General features: G+C 36.4%; 1 protein-coding gene across 1 annotated transcript; it reads right to left on the reverse strand.

Annotated features, from left to right (window-relative positions):
• Positions 1 to 8475: 8475 nt before the first annotated feature.
• On the reverse strand, positions 8476 to 9568 carry GCK72_021195 (uncharacterized protein; the record flags this gene model as incomplete). Its single annotated transcript, XM_003091212.2, has 3 exons — positions 8476 to 8734; positions 8787 to 8868; positions 9349 to 9568. 3 exons carry the CDS (start codon positions 9566 to 9568, stop codon positions 8476 to 8478), a joined length of 561 nt encoding a protein of 186 aa, XP_003091260.2.
• Between the last annotated feature and the right edge of the window lie 10369 nt (positions 9569 to 19937).

The following is a 19937-nucleotide window of genomic DNA, read 5'->3' on the forward strand; positions in this document are numbered from 1 at the left end:
ATTCCATAATTTGTGTAAAATAGTCAGCAATGACGTCATCGGATTCGACGAATTCCAGTTTTGGTTTACTCGATTTTCAGAGGGAAAACAGGATTTGGATTTTCAGATTAATAAGTGAGGGAAGATGGAATTTCAGAATACAAATCTAATTTCTAGTGAGACATTCGGACAAACCGACACACACACAGAGAAAGAGGAGGAGGAAGAAGAGGAAATGTCATTGGGTGTATGGTAAGAGGGGGGCGTGTCCTCTTTAAAGCATACTTGCAAAATTCCGGGCCGGCCCGGATTTGAATTTTTGAATTTTTTTCACTAGAATTTTTTTTTCAATAATTTTCCAAATTTTTTTCCCAAGTATATCTAAAAAATGCGTTTAAATTGAGATATGAGACCCCAAAATTCCAAAAATCGCTCACTTTTTCACTTTTCGTGCATTTTTTCAGTACATTTCAACATAAATTCTCGTCATCTGTGCATGAAATGCATTCATAATTGTTCATTTTTCGAATTTTTTATTGAAAATTTTTGAAAATATCGCTTTCTAGTACACGACGAAGAGAGTTCCTATTGAAATGTTTTGAAAAATTGCATGATTAGCATCGATTTTTGCCATTTTGATGTCTCATAACTCGCTTGAAACGCATTTTCAGACATAAAATCAAAATAAATTTATCTTTTTCCTGGCTTTCTGGATTGATTTATGTCAAAAATCCTAAGTTTAGGAGTAGTTGTTTCCCCCTTTAGAATTTTTTTCCGAAAAAATCGGAAAAAATTCGAAAAAATTTTTTGAAATTTTTTAGTACTGAAAATCCGGGCCGGAGAAATTCTGATTTCGGCCCGGCCCGGCCCGTTGCAACTCTGCTTTAAAGTGGGCGGAGCTTTCACAGTTTGTAAATTTCAGTTCCGATCCGAAACCAGACTCGCTCACCGACTTGCCATCAGACGTTTTCAATAAAATTGGTGAAAACTTGAAGCTAAAAGATAGGTAATCAAATGAAATCAAATTCTAAATTTTTATTCATCTAATCAATTTTTCAGATTGCACCTCCGAAATGTGTGCAAGAATATTCGATATCAAGTCGATAGCTGGGATCTCAAAGTGGACGAGATTTACTATAGGAATGGGAAAGATTGGAAAGTCTGGGAGACATACGGATCCGGACCGTATTGGGCTGACAATTTTGGACGAATTGAAAATAACAGTTTCTGGTGTGGTTCCTATCGAGATCCAATTTTATTCGTGATGAGTGTGCTGAAGCTCCCGAAACTCCAAGTGGAGAAATTGACAATAAGAAGCAAAGATGAATATTGGAAGAAATTGATCAAAAGACTGGACGATTCAAATCGAAAACTTCGCGTGAAGAAGGTCGAATTTAAATCTAACGGTGGTTCATCTAAAATTGATTTGCACTTTATGATTCCCGGAGTACTCGAAGAGATCAAAATGTTTCTTCTGAATCCCAAACGCGAAGAAATATTTGAAATTGTTAAATCAGAGCAATGCCAGGCAGCTAAAATGGTGTATATTGATAGTCCAACTGTCATTTCAAAATTTCCATTGGAAGCTCTTTACAATTGCCCACGATTCACTCTGACACTCGGAGGAAGACCTGCAGACGGTTTGAAGTCGAACTTTCTCAAGGTTAGCTTCTTTTTGAATTCAACGAAGAATCTCCAATTCCCTCGTTATTTTCAGACACTCATGGAGTATGGCAAAGTGCAAGAATGTGTTATCTACGCTCAGAGAAAAATCATGAAGTATTTCAATGAACCTGAGGCCATGGTTCCGAACTTCCCGTCGCTTCGTCGTTACCCGATTCCGGGAACAAGTGAATACTACGAACTCGAATATCGAGAGGAATTCGGAGAACAGTTCGTTCGCCTCCAGAGAAAACAATAGTTTCTACTTTTTTATATTCATTTTATCTGATAACCTATTACCAATTTGTTGTTATAATGTTCTCATTGTTGAAACTGTTATGAATCCTTTTTCCTTATTTTATCATTTCGATTCAATCGATTTCTATTCAGGATTTCCTCGAGTTGATAGTTGTAAGTGCGCTCTATTGGACTCGTGGGAAAATATCAGGAGAGCGCGCTTGCAGTTGTGGGCGTGGCTAGTTTCCGCTATGAAAGCAATTTAAAACAGACTTCTGAGTGATTTCGAACAGGAAAATCTTGAAAATCACACGACTTTCTTCGCGTAAATTTCTTCATAACACTCGATAGTGAATCGTGGATAACCGACGAAACTGTTCGGCGGGAATTCCGATGGACAACGATCTGTTGAAATCGTGAGCATTTTGAGTTGTTTGCAGTGCTCAGGATTCACGAATTCATTTATTCTCTTCACTGCCTCCCCATCAATAGAAAGAGAAACTTCTTTGAGGCATCCTAGACAAAACAGACGAAAATCGATCGGACTGTTTGGAATCATTAGGAGAGTGAAGTCAAAGACATGAAGCAACTCTTCTTCCATTTTCATCCATTTTGCATCTTGATGAACTGAAAGATCCTGCAATCGCAGTTTTGGGTCCTTCAATATCTTCAAAACGACCGGCAGTGGATTTCTGAAAAGAAAAAGTTGAGAAAACAGAAAGTCAGAGTCGATTTTGAACGCAACCGTCCATTTTCGGCGGCAAACTTGCGCGTTCAAAATAGTTTCTATTATTTTGCATTGAATTCTGAATTCAAAATTTGACGCAGCATTAACATCGCTAATTCATATTTTCTCTATTACTTACGGTCTCATATCTTGGTAGAAGTTATAGGTTTCCGAGTTCTGCACGATCCAACTATCAAAACTGAAATAAATGAACTCAGTGATTTTCGGATTCCAGTTGTCGACACGAAGTTGAATGTCTTTCGACACAAGTCGGAGTCGAATTCTGTAAATTTTTTGTTCAATTTTTGAAATGAATTGTTTGAAACAAGAAAACCTGTCTCCGAAATCCAAGGAATCTCCAACTTTTTCAAAGATCTCGACCGGCAAATCGGTGATTTGACGCTTTTTCGGCTCCAGACTGAAAATAATTCAAAGTTTTCTATGTTTTCTCTATAGATTCACCTGAAATCATAATCCAAATCAAAGTTTCCCCGAGCAAATCTCATGAACCAAAATTCGAATTCTGGATAAGTCATGAAGTTATCACCCAACGTCTTCATCAACTTTTCATAAGTATCAAATGATTTCTTTCCTTTAATGAATTTATAAAGAATACATCCACGGAGAGCTATTGGGTTGTTAGCGAGGACGTCGGCCATTTTATGGGCTACTGAAAATTTATCAGTTTTCCAGTCTGAAAATTGGGAAAATATATCGTATTTAACGTTCTGAACGTTATCATTGAAGAAAAGCTCGAGAGAAAGCAAAACAACAACGAAAGAGTATTTAAAAAATTTAAAAATAAAATAAACAAGATTTGATAACAACAACAGATTAACAACAAATTAGAGAAATTTTTCAAGATTTTCTCTCAATAGACATAAAATCTCTTTCGATATTGATTTCGTAAAAATCCGTGGATCCTTGAATTGGATAACGTCGAATATTCGGAGAGTCTGGAACCAAAGTGTCCTTTTGATTGAAGCGCTTTTTGAATGGTTCCCAGCTAATGGATGCACACCTCAGTTTGCAGAATTCCAGTTGAGGGCATGTCATGAGTGTCTGAAAAAAATAGGGACTCTAAATTTGGAATTTTGGTTGCTTTTTTTTGAATTTGAAACATTGAGTTAGAAAAAATGTAATTCTTTTCTCAAAAACCTAAACTTCTGACACCAGATGCAAATTTTTATGAAAGTATCAATTATCCAACTGAAAATCCCACAAAAATTCAGTTTTTTCCTGACGAAGAAACAGAAAATGTCATATTTTTTATACAGACTTGCAAAATCTCGTGAAGAAGTTTGTCGGCTGATCCGGAGTCAAAAAATGTACACAATTTTCTCGAAATTTTTTGAAATTGTTATCAAAAAATAGTAAAAAATCCTATACACGCTTGAGTTTTCAGCGAGAGTTGAGAACATAGTCGAAACTTCGACGTTTTTTTTGCAAAAAAACAAAAAAGGTTTGAAAAAATTAAAAAATTTTGTTGGGCTGGGTTGAACCAGGCCGGTTTCAAAAAAGTACCTATTTTTTTTACCAAATTATTTGAAAATTTTCGAAAATTTTCATTAAAAAGTTCAAATTTTTGATGGATAATTAGCTCTTGACTGAATTCTGCAGTATATTCAAAAATTCGACGTTTTTGGGAAAAATTCAAATTTTCGTTCATTTCTTTTCAGCCGGGCCCTCGGTCGGTCCGGCTCGTTGCATGTAGGAATTTTACCTCGTATTTGAAAAAAATCAAGTTTTTGCACGAAATACGCATTTACCTTGATAAACTTGGCGACTTTCAGAATAGCAGGTTTTTTACTATCAAACTTGATGGTGAATCGTGGAACGCCGATGAAACTTTCGAACGGGAACTCCGATGGACTGATATTTGTGTCGATCGTGAGCATTTTGAGTTGTTTAAACTGCTCCGAGTGCACGAATTCATTGAATTTCTTGACGGACTTCTCGTTGATACGAATAGAAACTTCTTCGAGTGATTCTGGAGCCAACAGACGAAAATCCAGGGATGTGCCTTCGGAGGCGCTTTGGGCGCTGAGAAAATCAAAAGTGTGCGAAAACGCGAAGAGAGAGAGTGTGTGAAATCGAGAGACGATATCTGGCGAGGGGGACTAGTTTCCGCTTCGGCCACGGCAAAAATGCGAATATTGCTCATGCTTAATCTCAAGCGACCAATCAGCGTTCAGCGAGAGACTCCGCCCCTTTCAATCAGCCAATCAGCGCGAGATTGGCTAGATATCGTCTCTCATTTTTACACACTCTCTCTTTTCGCATTTTCGAGTTTTTTCATCACACTTTGAAGAAATGCGAGGCGCTCAACGCCACCCAGGCACATACCTGCGAAAATCGATTGTTCTATTTCGATTCCAAATATTTAAGTGATTTACGTGAAGTTTTATTGATGATTTTCTCAACTTGTCTTCAATTTTCATCCATTTTGCATCTGGATTAACATACAGTTCTTTCAATCGAAGTTTTGGGTTCTTCAGTATTTTCACGGCTTCTGACAGCAGATATCTGAAAAGAAAATTTGAGAAAATAGAAAGTCATCTATAATTAAATAATTAAAATTTTGTGTTAACGCCGCTAAATTTATATAAAAAAATTGGTTTTGTTCAAAAAATCGTTTCACACACTGTTTGAAAACTATTCTCTGTTACTAACCGTGTCATATATGAGCTCATACCAAATACATATGCACCTGAGGCTGAGAAATATTTCGAGTTCTGCACGATTTACCAATCATTAAAACTGTAATAAGAGAACTCAGTGGCTTTTGGATTCCATTTGTCGACAAGGAATTTAATGTCTTTCGACACACGTCGGAGTCGAATTCTGTAAATTGTTCATTCAATTTTTGAAATTAATTGCTTGAAACTAGAAAACCTGTCTTTGAAATCCAATGAATCTCCGACTTTTTCGAAGATCTCGACAGGCAAATCGGTGATTTTACGCTTTTTCGGCTCCAAACTGAAAAAATTCACAGTTTTTCAATTTTTCTCCATTTATTTACCTGTAATCATAATCCAAATCAAAGTTTCCCCGAGCAAATCTCATGTACCAAAACTCAAATTCCGGATAAGTCATGAAATCATCGCCCAACTTCTTCATCAACTTTTGATATGTTTCGAACGGTTTCTTTCCTTCGGTAAACTCGTAGAGGATACACCCACGGAGAGCAATCGGGCTTCTAACGATGAAATCGGTCATTTTGTAGAGTTACAAGCTGAAAAATTAGCGGTTTTACTCTGAAAATTTGGGAAAATATATCGTATTTAACGTTGGAAACGTAGTTGTTTGAAAACAGTTTGAGCGGAAGAAGAACAAAACCAGAGACAATTTTAAATTTAAAAAAGGAAAGAAACAAGATTTGATAACAACAACAGACAACAACAAAGTAACAAAAATTAGAAATTTCTTAAGATTTTCTCTCAATAGAAATACGTGCATCTCCGATGTTGATTTCGTAAAAATCTGTAGATCCTTGAATTGGATAACGTCGAAGATTCGGAGAGTTCGGAACCAAATATTCCTCCTGACTCAAATGTTCTTTGATTGATTCCCATGTGGGCGTGTAGTCGTATGAAATGAACTCCAGTTTGAACAATTCCAATTGAGTGCATTTAATGAGTTTCTGAAAGAAAAATCGGAAAAAAATCATCTGATTTTTCAGTCGAAATCCGTTATTACCTTGATAAACTCGGCGATCTTCACCTCCGAACGAGTAAAATGAATCTTGACGGTGAATCGTGGATAGCCTATGAAACTTCCAAATGGAAAATTGGATGGACTGAGATCTGTTCTAATCGTGAGCATTTTCAGTCGTTTGCAGTGCTCCGATTGCAAGATTTCATTCACTTTCTTGACGGACCTCTCGTTGATACGAAGAGAAACTTCCTCGAGTGATTCTGGAGCCAGGAGACGAAAATCAATAGGATAATCTGGGTTTTCGACAACCAAGTGATTGACATGAAGCTTTGTTGATGATTTTCTCAACTCTTCCTCAATTTTCATCCACTTCAGATCTTGACAAACTGTCAGTTTCTTCAATCGCAGTTTTGGATTTTTCAGTAGTTTCACGAGCGGACCTCTGTAAAAATAAATTGAGAAAACAAACAATATTTTCATACATGTTCAAGACTCCTGCTGGAGGAAAAATTGATTTTCTACGAGCAACCCAATTGCGAAAAAGTCGATTTTTTCCAACTGAACAGCTCATTTCACGAAATTTTACCTCGAGAAAAATAGGAGAAGTGGAGAAAAAAATTGCTCCACTTTTTTCGACCTATCGCCACCCTCCTCAAATTTTCTTTTAAAAACACCCAGTACTACAGAAATCTGAACATGTATGCTTATATAGTACAATGGTTACTTTGATTGGGAGAAAAAACAAATGTTCGAGTTTTCTTCAATGCTCCACGTCTTAAAATTGTAATAAGAGAACTCGGTGACTTTCGGATTCCAGTTGTCGACAAGAAATTGAATGTCTTTCGACACATTTCGAAGGTGATTTCTGTAAATTTCAATTCAAATTAAAAATTGTTTGAAACAGAAAAAACCTGTCTTCAAAATGCAAGAAATCTCCGATTTTTTCGAAGAGATCGACCGGCAACTCGGTGATTTGACGCTTTTTCGGCTCCAGACTGAAAATAATTTTAAAAAATTCCAATTTTTCCCCATTTATTTACCTGAAATCGTAATCCAAATCAAAGTTTCCCTGAGCAAATCTCATGTACCAAAACTCAAATTCCGGATAAGTCATGAATTCCTCGCCCAACGTATTCATCAACTCTTTGAACGTTTCGTACGGTTTCTTTCCTTTTGTAAACTCGTAGAGGATACAAATACGTAGATTGTTACAGAGGACGCCGGCCATTTTGTGGGGTTAGAAGCTGATAAATCAGAACTTTTTCAGACTTGAAAGTTGGGAAATATATTGTTTTAATCGTTCGGAACGTATTTAGCCATTTAAAAAAACTTTAGAGAAAAAGAGAAGAAACAAGGGAAAATCCGTAACAAATAGAAAAGATAACATCAAATTTTCGTAGTTTTTTAGCTGGGCGCTGAAAATGTTTGCGAGAAATTGTCGTCTTTCCGGTTCTCTTAACATATTTCTCGGCTATTTTAAATTTATCTTACAGGAAACCAATACATTCAGTAAAATTCATACCGTGACGAGAATTTCCAAGGCGCGGCCCGGCTGAAAAATTTGAACTGAAATTTTGAACGAAAATTTGAATTTTTTGAATTTTTTCCCAAAAATGTCGAACTTTTGACAATACTTCAGAATTCAATCAAAAGATAGTTATGCATCAAAAAATTGAAATTTTTAATGTAAAATTTCAAAAAATTTCAAAAAATTTGGTAAAAAATAGGCACCTTTTTTTTGAAGCCGGGCCTTCGGGCCGGGCCGGGCCTTGAAAATTCTCTACCGTGCCGTAAATTTGCAAGTATGGTAAAATTGATTCAAAATATGAAAAAGAATTAAAGCCGACAAAAACTGAAAAAAAAAATTCCGCCTGTTTTTGGGTGAAAATTCTGAAACTAACGGTAAAAGTAGAAGAAATGTATGATAAAAAACACTTAATTTTACAAAAACTAACTTATTACAACAGAACATCTAGAAAAATACAAGTTTTGGGCGCAAAATCTGAAAAAAAAAAAACAAAACGGACTGTTTGCTCGTAAAATAGTGGGCATTGTACGCATTGCGTATTTTCATTGCTACCGTATTCCGGAATAAAATGTTTGCTGCGAATTCAATGAGATTTCTGTCAGTTAAAACAAAATAAATATAATTTATTAATTATTCACTCTAAAAAGAAACTAACATCAATAAAATCTATCAAATATCACCCAGTTTAAGGCGCTTGATTACAATTAACCGACGTAAATGCTCTCGTAAAAGTCTGTCCATTCACTTCAACCACATAATTCCAAATCATATCCACACTACTGCAGACAGCTGTTATCGATACAGTTTGAGGATTTCCTTGGTTCTCTGCTGGAGGAGTATTCCCATCCAAAAGCATATAAGCACTGTATCCATCGATGGCGGAGCAAGTGACTGTCATAGTAGAAGTCGTGTCAGCGGTGTCGCCGATTTGGGTGGAGGTCAGGCTAAAAGTACACAATTTTGAAACATAGGAGGTCAGGAATAATAAAAGTATACCCGGTATAATCCACTTTGATCGATAGCTGTGGGTTGAGGTTGTCTCCAGCTCCATAAGTTATTGCAGTTGGAGAACATGTTCCTGGAAATTGGAAATGCGCTCCACCGCGAAATTTGAATGTTTCATAGCTTGTAGAAGAACAACAATAGAACTTCCGTTTTGTAATGGACAAGTTTTTGATGAAAAACAAGCGAAGAAAGTTTTGGCAGGTTGCAAATAAAAGAATCGAGAGTTAGAACTTTTTCAAGCCATATCTTTGTAGGGAAGAGTTGTACAAAAAAGTGATCAACTACAAAAATGGACAGAATTTCAAATACTACATTTTGTTCGTTGACAACTTTTTGATATCATTGTTGACTCTCGAGATATGAGCACAACGCTGTTTTACTCACATTCAACCGTCTATCTTCAAAGGGGTATACCTTAAAAATGGGTGGAGCTAACAAAAAGTGATCAGCTACAAAGATGTAGCTCTGAACTTTCACTATATATGTATATAGAAAAATATAAAATCGGACAAACCCTGACACTGTAACACACTCTAGAACTTTATTGACTTACTTAGTACTGGAGGAGCCTCTGTAGTGGTGGCCGATGTTGTGCTAGCGGATGTAGTAGAACTGGTAGTGCTAGCAGTAGTAGAAGAAGCCGTTGCTGATGTGGTTGGAGTCTCCGTACTGGTCACTGTTACGGCTTGAGATGGGGAGGTGGCTAGACAAGCCTCTACCGGATAGAAAATTCCGGAAACTTGGGAAAATAATATGGCTAGAGGGATCAACATAGCTTAATTGAATGAAGGATGTTGGGATATCAGATCAGCTTGATCCGAACATGTTTGTACCCGACAATATCTTTTTTTCAAATCAAACAAAATGCTTCCACCACAAATCACCCTGTGACGTATCAACCCGTAGATCATTGTCCCAATAAACTCAAAATGTTCCTTCCCGTCCACACAGGACATGATTAGAGTACATCCAGTTTCTACCCGCCAATCCAGTTTTTTTCTCTTTCAATTTGATCGAAAAATCACCTCCTTATCTCCGAGAAATGGAGAACAACGAACACTCTTGCGGGAGATGAGATCAAAGAAACGATAAGGGATCGAAGGATCATTTGTTGCGGTTTTTAGTGAATGTCTCCGTTGATTTTAAATTTCTTTAACAATTGGAGCAATTTTATATTGGAGTTCCCAGTCATTAACAATTTTCGCTTTTTCAGGCGATCTTGTAGAGTGGCAGTTGTTAATTTTAACCAAAATACAAGTCCTCAGAAATAATTAATTGATATTATTTGTTTTAGCCTTTTTTAAGCAGTAAAATTGATAAATCTTGATTATTTTGCTGAAAAACGCAATATTTTTCGTAATCTGGCTACGGTAGGTCTCAAAGTACGCAATGCGTACAATGCGCACTATTTTACGAGCAAACAGTCCGTTCAGTTTTTTTTGTGTTTTTCTTCAGATTTTTGTTCGCAAATATTACTTTTTTCTATGTTTTCTGTTGAAATAAGTTGCTATTTGTAGAATTAAGTGTTTTTTACAATAAATTTCATTCATTTTGACCGTTAATTTCTGAATTTTTACCTAAAAACTGGCGGAATTTTTGGATTTTCAGTTTTCGTCAGTTTTAATATTTTTTTTCCTATTTTAAAACTATATTTATTGATAATGCTACTGATTTGAAGTGAGATAAATTTAAAATAGCCGAGGAAATTTGTTCAGAGAACAATTGTTGATTTCGAAACGAAAATAATGTACGCATTTTGATTTCTATCTTCGATTTTTTATTTTCGCTTCTAGTTGTCACCAATTTTTTCTTATTTCAGTCTCCTTTCTATCATTTTTTCGTTGAATACATTCCGAACGTTGAAAACAATTTAAGTGTCCAATTTTTCAGTTTCTCATTTCACAAAATGGCCGACGTCCTCTGTAAAAATCCAATGAGTCTCCGCGGTTGTATTCTCTACGAGTTTCTCAAAGGAAGGGAACCGTTCAAAACCTATAAAAAGTTGATGAAGACGTTGGGCGATGACTTCATGACTTATCCAGAATTTGAGTTTTGGTACATGAGATTTGCTCAGGGAAATTTTGATTTGGATTATGATTTCAGGTAAATAAGTGGAGAAAAATTGAAAAAAGTTGAATTATTTTCAGTTTGGAACCGAAAAAGCGTCAAATCACCGATTTACCGGTCGAGATTTTTGAAAAAGTCCTTAGATTTGAAAGAGAGGTTTTCTTGTTTCAAACAATTAATTTTTGAAATTGAAATAAAATTTGCAAAGTGAACCTCCGACTTGTGTCGAAAGATATTCAATTTCTTGGAAGACACAGTAAGTAATAGAGAAAAATTATGACTTTCAAAATTCTTTTTTTTTTGTGAATTTTTATGAATCGTGAATCATATTGCTCATTCTGTCGTGAGAATTCAAATTTCAAATCTCAGCATTTCATCTTTTCAGAGATCCGCTGCCCAGGTATGTGCGCGGCTGGCGTTGAGCGCCTCGCATTTTTTCAAGAAATTCGAAAATGCGACGAGAGAGAGTGTGAGAATTGGAGAGACGCAGACACACTCTCTCTCGTCGCATTTTCGCCCACTTTGAATTCTTTCAGCGCCCAAAGCGCCTCCATAGGCCCATCCCTGCCGTTGCCAGCCGTCGTGAGAATGCTGAAAAATCCAAAACTGCGATTAAAGAAACTAACAGTTTGGCGAGATGAAACATGGGAAAAAATTGAGGAAGAATTGAGAAAATCATCAATAAAACTTCACATAAATGACTTCATTGTCAAGAATTCTCACGGAACAATCGATTTAAGTCTCCTGGCTCCAGAATCACTCGAAGAAGTTTCTCTTCGTATCAACGATAAGGCGGTCAAAAAGATGAACGAAATCTTGCAATCGGAGCACTGCAAACAACTAAAAATGCTCACGATTTCACCGTGTCCCAGTCCATCTGAGTTCCCATTTGGAAGTTTCATAGACTATCCACGATTTACCATCAGAATTCATCCCAATCGTTCAGAGGTGAAGGTCGTCGAGTTTATCAAGGTGATTACGGTTTTCGACCGAAAAATGAGATGATTTATTCAATCAACAAGCAAAAATCTGAATTTTTCTGGGTTAAATTTCAAAAATCAGCTTAAAATTCCAAATATTGACTCCCCAAAAGCCCGATTTTTCTTTCAGAAACTCATTAAATGCACTCAATTGAAATTATGCAAACTGGAGTCCCCCAGTTACATCTACAGGCCCACATGGAAATCAATCAGTGTGCATTTGAGTGAAGAGAACACTTTGGTTCCGGACTCGCCGAATATTCGACGTTATCCAATTCGAGGATCCACTGATTTCTATGAGATTAATTTAGGAGGGGCTTCCATTTCTATCGAAAGAAAATCTTGAATAATTGCTGTAATTTTTTGTTTATATGTTAATATTTGTTATTCTTGAAGTCTCGTTTCTATTTTTATTTAATATTTTTAATTCTCTCTTTTCTCTCAGACTTTCAACAACTACGTTTCCAACGTTGAACGATATATCTTTTTCCAGAAATTCAGACTGATGGTGTGTCCAAAATTGCAAATCTGCGGCGGCCAAAGTTGATTTGTAAATAGATTTGTAGGTTTTGCAGGTTTCGCAGTTGAAAAATTAAGGATGAGCAATAACTGCAAACCTACAAATCTACAAATCAACTTTGGCCGCCGCAAATTTGTCGTTTTTGCTGTTTTGTAGCAACTTTGGACGCACCATGAAAAACTGTTAATTGTTCAGCTTTCAGCCTCCAAAATGACCGACATCCTCAATAACAATCAAACGAATCTCCGTATTTGTATCCTCTACGAGTTTACGAAAGGAATGAAACCGTTCAAAACCTATCAAAAGTTAATGAAAACGTTGGGCGATGACTCCATGACATATCCGGAATTCGAGTTTTGGTACATGAGATTTTCTCAGGGAAACTTCGATTTGGATTATGATTACAGGTAAATAAATAGAGACCAAATAGAAAAACTGTGAATTATTTTCAGTTTGGAGCCGAAGAAGCGTCAAATCACCGATTTGCCGGTCGAGATCTTCGAAAAAGTCGGAGATTCCTTGGATTTTGTAGACAGGTTTTTCTGCTTCAAACAATTTTTTAAATTTCAATTAAAATTACAGAAATCACCTCCGAAATGTGTCGAGAGACATTCAATTTCGTGTCGATAACTGGAATCCGAAAGTCACTGAGATCACTTATCACCGTTTTGACTTTTGTAGCATTAAACATAACTCGGAAACTTATAAATACTACCAACCAACCAGTCAATCGTACTATGAAATAATTTTTTTTATTTATTTCTCAATTTTTTTTTCAGAAAACCGCTGCCAATCGTCTCGAGAATACTGAAGAACCCAAAACTGCGATTGAAGAAACTGACAGTTTCGCGAGATGCAAAATGGAAAATAATTGAGGAAGAGCTGAGAAAATCACCGACAAAACTTCACGTAAATCACTTAATTGTCAGGAATCGAAATGGAACAATCGATTTAAGTCTTCTGGCTCCAGAATCACTCGAAGAAGTTTCTCTTTTTATCAACGATAAGTCGGTCAAAAAGATGAATGAAATCTTGCAATCGGAACAATATAAACAACTCAAAATGCTCACGATTAGAACAAATCTCAGTCCATGGGATTTCCCGCTCGAAAGTTTCATCGGTTATCCACGATTCACTATCAAACTCCGTAGAACCCGTGCTGAGCTGAAGGTCGCCGAGTTTATTAAGGTAATTGCGGATTTCGTGCAAAAACATGAATTTTTCAGAAAAAATATTAGCACGACACGTGTCTTACAACCGCGCTCTACCGAAACCGAAGAAAATTGTGTGCGAAATTGAGAGACTCAGAGAAAAAGAGACATTTCTCAAGGGCATTTCGGTGGAGCGCGGTTGTATGAACTGTGCCGAGCTGATAGGTAAAGTTTTTTTTTTTAATCTGAATTTTTCTGGGTTTTTCAGTTCGATAATTGATATTTCCATAAACAATTTGTAAAACTGGGGCCACAAAATTAGGTTTTTTAAAAAAGCGAATTTTTCTATTAAGATACGAATTTGGTATCAAAAATTGGTGTACGTTCACTTTCACCCCCCACCTCTATCACAATTGCCCCCCACCTGCACGGTAGGGAATGGCCCCCCCATTTTCCTTTCATTATCGATTCAGTTTTAAAAATTCGTGACCTTTCAATGCACCGCGTGGCCCTCGTGTTCGTAGTAGCAGTTCGTTTTTATTAGGATTTCTTATTTATTTCGATTTATCGAAGACTCCAGAATGGTTATAGAGGCAAGTAGGGACCATTAGGGGTAAGTAAGGGTCATGTGTGAACTCTATTGGGGGTGATTATGAATACATGGACTAGTTCCACATTCCTCCCCCACTCTGATAAGGATTCCATAATTGCCCCCCATGTAAAAATAGGGGGGCAATTGTGAACTCTATGGGGGGTGATTGTGGAAACTTGGAGTAGTTCCACATTCCTCCCCCACATTTTCAGGCTCATCGATTAGTTTTTCTCTTAATCTTAGGCTTAGGCTTCTTCTGAATCTTAGGCTTAGGCTTCTTCTAAATCTCAGGCTTAGGTTTTTTTTCTAAATCTCAGGCTTAGGCTTCTTCTAGATCTTAGGCTTCTTCTGAATCTCAGGCTTAGGCTTCTTCTAGATCTTAACCTTAGGTTGAATGATTCTGTCTTTAGTCGAACCGGGCGGGGGGCAATTGTGGAAACATGGAGTACTTCCATATTCTCCCCCCACTCTGATAGTGATTCCATGATTGCCCCCCATGGGGGGAGATAATAGACCGTACAAGTAGGGGGGCATTTGTGAACTCGATTGGGGGTGATTGTGGAAATATACCTAAGGGTTCAGAATGACCCCCCAATCCCGTTCATGGGGGGCGATCATGGACTGTCGAAAGTTCATGATCACCCCCCGCTCTGTTATAACCCCCCACCATGTAATCATACCCCAAACCTGTGGGATGGGGGGTGATACCATAACGTGGGGGGTCCTTCCGGAGTGGGGGGCGATTGTGGAAATATACCCAAAAATTCACTCAATTACAGTTTTCTTACTAAAAATTTCAAATAAAAAAAAATCAACCTAAAATTCCAAATTCGGAGCCTTCGAAAGCCCAATTTTTCTTTCAGAAACTCGTTAAATACACTCAACTGGAATTATGCAAACTGGAGTCCGCCAGCGACATCTTCGCGTCCACATGGGATTCAATCAAAGAGTATTTGAGAGAGGACGACACTTTGGTTCCAAACTTTCCGAATCTTCGTCGTTATCCAATTGACGGATCCTCTGATTTTTACGAGATTAATATCGAAGAAACTTTAATTTCTATCGAAAGAAAATCTTGAAAAATTTCTCTAATTTGTTGTTAATCTGTTCTTGTCTGTTGTTTTTGTTATCAATTATTGTTTCTTTCCTTTTTAAATTCTTCACGGTCTCCTAGAACGATTTTAGGGGCAGATTACGTCATCAATCGTGGAATGTCACGAAAAATGAAAAATTTCTGAAAATTCACACGTGAGGGAGTTTTTGAACGGGGAATGAAGTGGTCATCCATTTTCTCGAGAACCAGGTCAAATCTCGAAAAACTGTCACACAGTTTTGTTCGAAACCGTGTTCGGAACCAACCATTAATTTTTTGTGTTTTTCTGTTGGGTAACTTTTGAGTTATCCTTTGTTGAAAAATCAACTGAAAACACTCTACTTTTTCAAAAACTTTGAAATATCTGACCTCATTTTGCATATATCGAAAATCCATTCACACAATTTTTTTCCTATGTTCATTGGCTACCATTTGCACTCATTCATTACGTGTTTGCTTCTAAACTGACCGAGTTATCACAGCAACTTTATTTCGGACAAGAAAATAGTGCCAAAGCAAAAAATGACATAACTAGGTCAGTTTAGAAGCAAACACGTAATGAATGAGTGCAAATGGGAGCCAATGAAAATATGAAAAAAATTGTGTGAATGGATTTTCGATATATGCAAAATGAGGTCAGATATTTTCAAGTTATTGAAAAAGTCGGGTGTTTTCAGTTGATTTTTCAACAGAGGATAACTCAAAAGTTACCCAACAGAAAAACACAAAAAATTAATGGTTGGTTCCGAACACGGTTTCGAACAAAACTGTGTGACAGTTTTTCGAGATTTGACCTGGTTCTCGAGAAAATGGATGACCACTTCATTCCCCGTTCAAAAACTCCCTCACGTGTGAATTTTCAGAAATTTTTCATTTTTCGTGACATTCCACGATTGATGACGTAATCTGCCCCTAAAATCGTTCTAGGAGACCGTGTTCTTTAATTCTCTCTCATTGTTGTTTTGCTTTGTCACAAGCTTTTCTTCAATGATCACGTTATGAACGTTAAATACGATATATTTTTCAAAACTTTCATTCTTAAAAACTGATAATTTTTCAGCTAGTAACTCTATAAAATGACCGATTTCATCATCAATAACCCAATGAGTCTCCGTAGGTGTATCCTCTACGAGTTTACGAAAGGAAAGAAACCATTCGAAACTTATAAAGAGTTAATGAAAAGGCTGGGCGATGATTTCATGAATTATCCAGAATTCGAGTTCTGGTTCATGAGATTTGCTCGGGGAAACTTTGATTTGGATTATGATTTCAGGTAAATGAATTGAAAAAATTTGAATTATTTTCAGTTTGGAACCGAAAAAGCGTAAAATCACCGATTTGCCGGTCGATGTCTTCGAAAAAGTCGGAGATTACTTGGATTTTAAAGACAGGTTTTTCTGCTTCAAGCAATTTTTAATTTGAATATAAATTTACAGAAATCGCCTGCGAAATGTGTCGAAAGACATTCAATTTCTTGTCGATAACTGGAATCCGAAAATCACTGAGATCACTTATTACAGGTTTCAGCAGTGGAGCATTGAACAAAACTCGAAATCTTTTAAATTTTGGAACTGTATGAGACAGTAAGTAATAGAGAGAAATGATGATTTTCAACATTCTTCTCAATTTTCCCTTTTCAGAGAACAGCTGCCAACCGTTGCGAGAATACTGAAAAATCCAAAACTTCGTTTGAAGAAACTGACAGTTTATCCAGATGAAACATGGATGAAAACACGGGAAGAATTGAGAGAGTCATCGACAAAGCTTCACGTCAGCAGTTTTATTGTCAAGAATTCTCACGGAACAATAGATTTAAGTCTCCTGGCTCCAGAATCACTCGAAGAAGTTTCTCTTCATATCAACGATAAGTCGGTCAAAAAGATGAATGAAATCTTGCAATCGAAGCACTGCAAACAACTCAAAATGCTCACGATATCAACAGAACTCAGTCCATCCAATTTTCCATTTGGAAGTTTCATAGGCTATCCACGATTCACCATCAGAATTCATCCCAATCGTTCAGAGGTGAATATCACCGAGTTTATCAAGGTAATTACGGATTTCGACTGAAAAATCAGATGATTTATTTCCGATTTTTTTTTTCAGAAACTCATTAAATGCACTCAATTGGAATTATTCAAACTGGAGTTCACTACATACGACTACACGCCCACATGGGAGTCAATCAAAGAATATTTGAGTCAAAAGGACACTTTGGTTCCGGACTCGCCGAATATTCGACATTATCCAATTCAAGGATCTACAGATTTCTACGAGATTAATTTAGGAGGGTCTTCTATTTCTATCGAAAGAAAATCTTGAATAATTGCTGTAATTTTTGTTAATTCGTTGTTGTTGTTATCAAGTCTCCTATCTTTTCTTTTTTAAATTCTTAAATTCTTTCTTGTTGTTGTTTTGCTTTCTCTTAAACTTTTCGATAACTACGTTTCCAACGTTGAACGATATATATTTTTCAAAAATTTTCAGACAGAAAAACTGTTATTTTTTCAGCTTTCAGCCCCACAAAATGGCCGACGCCCTCATTAGCAATCCAATTACTCTCCGTGGTTGTATTCTCTACGAATTCATCGAGGGAAAAGAACCGTTCGAAACCTTTAAAAAGTTAATGAAAAAGCTGGGCAATGAATTCATGACTTATCCAGAATTTGAGTTTTTGTACATGAGATTTGCTCAGGGAAACTTTGATTTGGATTATGATTTCAGGTGAATAAATGGAGAAAAATTGAAAAAAAAGAATTATTTTCAGTTTGGAGCCGAAAAAGCGTCAAATCACCGATTAGCCGGTCGAGATCTTCGAAAAAGTCGGAGATTCCTTGTATTTCGAAGACAGGTGTTTCTGTTTCAAACAATTAATTTCAAAAATTGAATTTAAAATTTACAGAGCTCAACTCCGAAATGTGTCAAAAGACATTCAATTTCGTGTCGATAACTGGAATCCAAAAGTCACAAAGTTCACTTATCACTGTTATGAATGTTGGGATATTGTGCTAAACTCGGAAACTTATGACTTCTACTCCAAGGATAGGAGGAGACCGTTAGTAACAGAGAAAAATAGTTTTTAAACAGTGTGTAAACGATTTTTTGAACGAAAACTATTGTTTAATATAAATTTAGCGATGTTAACAGGCAAATACTCATTTACTCCCTACTCATTTACTATCAATTCCTCATTTACTACCTTACTCATTTACTACTCCAACTCATTTACTACCATTTACTCATTTACTACCGTTTGCTCATTTACTACTTTTACTCTTTTACTACCGTACTGCTCATTTACTACTTCACTTTTCACCACTCTCTTAGGCTTAGGTTTCTTAGAAATTCGGAAAACAATTGACAAATACGATGAATAACCGTTTTCGTCAACTTTTTCCAAATTTCTAAGAAACCTAAGCCTAAGAGAATGGTTAGAAGTGAATCCCAGCATATCGCTCTAAAGTAGTAAATGAGTAAAAAGTAGTAAATGAGTAATAGTAGTAAATGAGCAAACGGTAGTAAATGAGTAAATGGTAGTAAAAGAGTAATGGTAGTAAATGAGTAAGGTAGTAAATGAGCAATTGGTAGTAAATGAGCAGGTAGTAAATGAGTATTTGCCATGTTAACACAACGTTTTAATAATTTAATAATTGATTACTTTCTTTTTACTCAACTTTTTCGCTTCAGAAATCCGCTGTCAGCCGTCGTGAGAATACTGAAGAACCCTAAACTTCGATTGCACGAACTCAGTTTTGAGTTACTGGAATACTCAGTTGCGCAAGATTCAGGATGGCTGAAAATTGAGGAAGAATTGAGGAAATCATCGACAAAGCTTCACGTCAATCACTTGACTCTCGAGGAGAGTCGTCCGATTGATTTCCGTCTGTTTGCTCCAGAATCACTCGAAGAAATTACATTTTATATCGATGAAGAAAACGTGAATAAAGTGAAGAAAATAAATGAAATCGTGAATCCCGAGCACTGCCAACAACTTAAGATGCTCAAGATTCGAACGAACAGCTGTCTATGCGCCTTCCCGCCTAATAGTTTCTTCGGCTTTCCACGATTCACTATCGATTTTTACGGCACATATTGTTTGGGGAAAGTCGTTGACTGCATCAAGGTAATTGCTAATGCCTAGTGAGAAAAATCGAATAAACTCTAAGGATACCGTTTTTTAAAATTCCCTAAATGTTGAATTAGTTGACTTCTCAGCTGAACTGATATCAAAAATTACATTTTTGAGAGCAAATGAGTCTTTTCTGATTAAAAAAAAGAAATGTTGTACCTTTTTACGTTTGAAACTACAAAAATGCGATATCGAATTCCCCAAAAGTCCGATTTTTCAGAAGCTAATTAAATGGACTCAATGGGAATTGTGCATTTTGGAGTGGTCCTCCGAGGCCGGCGACCCTCAAGACTGGGAACCGATCATTGAAAATTTGCTTCAAATAGGCACTTCGGTTCCGGACCGTCCAAATGTTCGTCGTTATCCAATTCGAGGATCCAGCAATTTTTACGAGATTGATATCGAAGAAGAGCGTATTTCAATTGAGAGAAAATCTTAAGAAATTTCTTTTTTTTTAATTTGTTGTTCTCTGTTGTTATTGTTATCAATTCTTGTTTCTTTTCTGCTTTGAATTAAAATTCTTTAAAAAAAAGTAAATTTATTAAAGAAAATATTAATAAGTTAATTAGGCAATCATATAAATAGGCAATTATAATTAATTAGGCAATTA

This window comes from Caenorhabditis remanei, chromosome V, assembly GCF_010183535.1.
Source record: "Caenorhabditis remanei strain PX506 chromosome V, whole genome shotgun sequence".
In the NCBI taxonomy this organism is placed as follows: domain Eukaryota; kingdom Metazoa; phylum Nematoda; class Chromadorea; order Rhabditida; family Rhabditidae; genus Caenorhabditis; species Caenorhabditis remanei.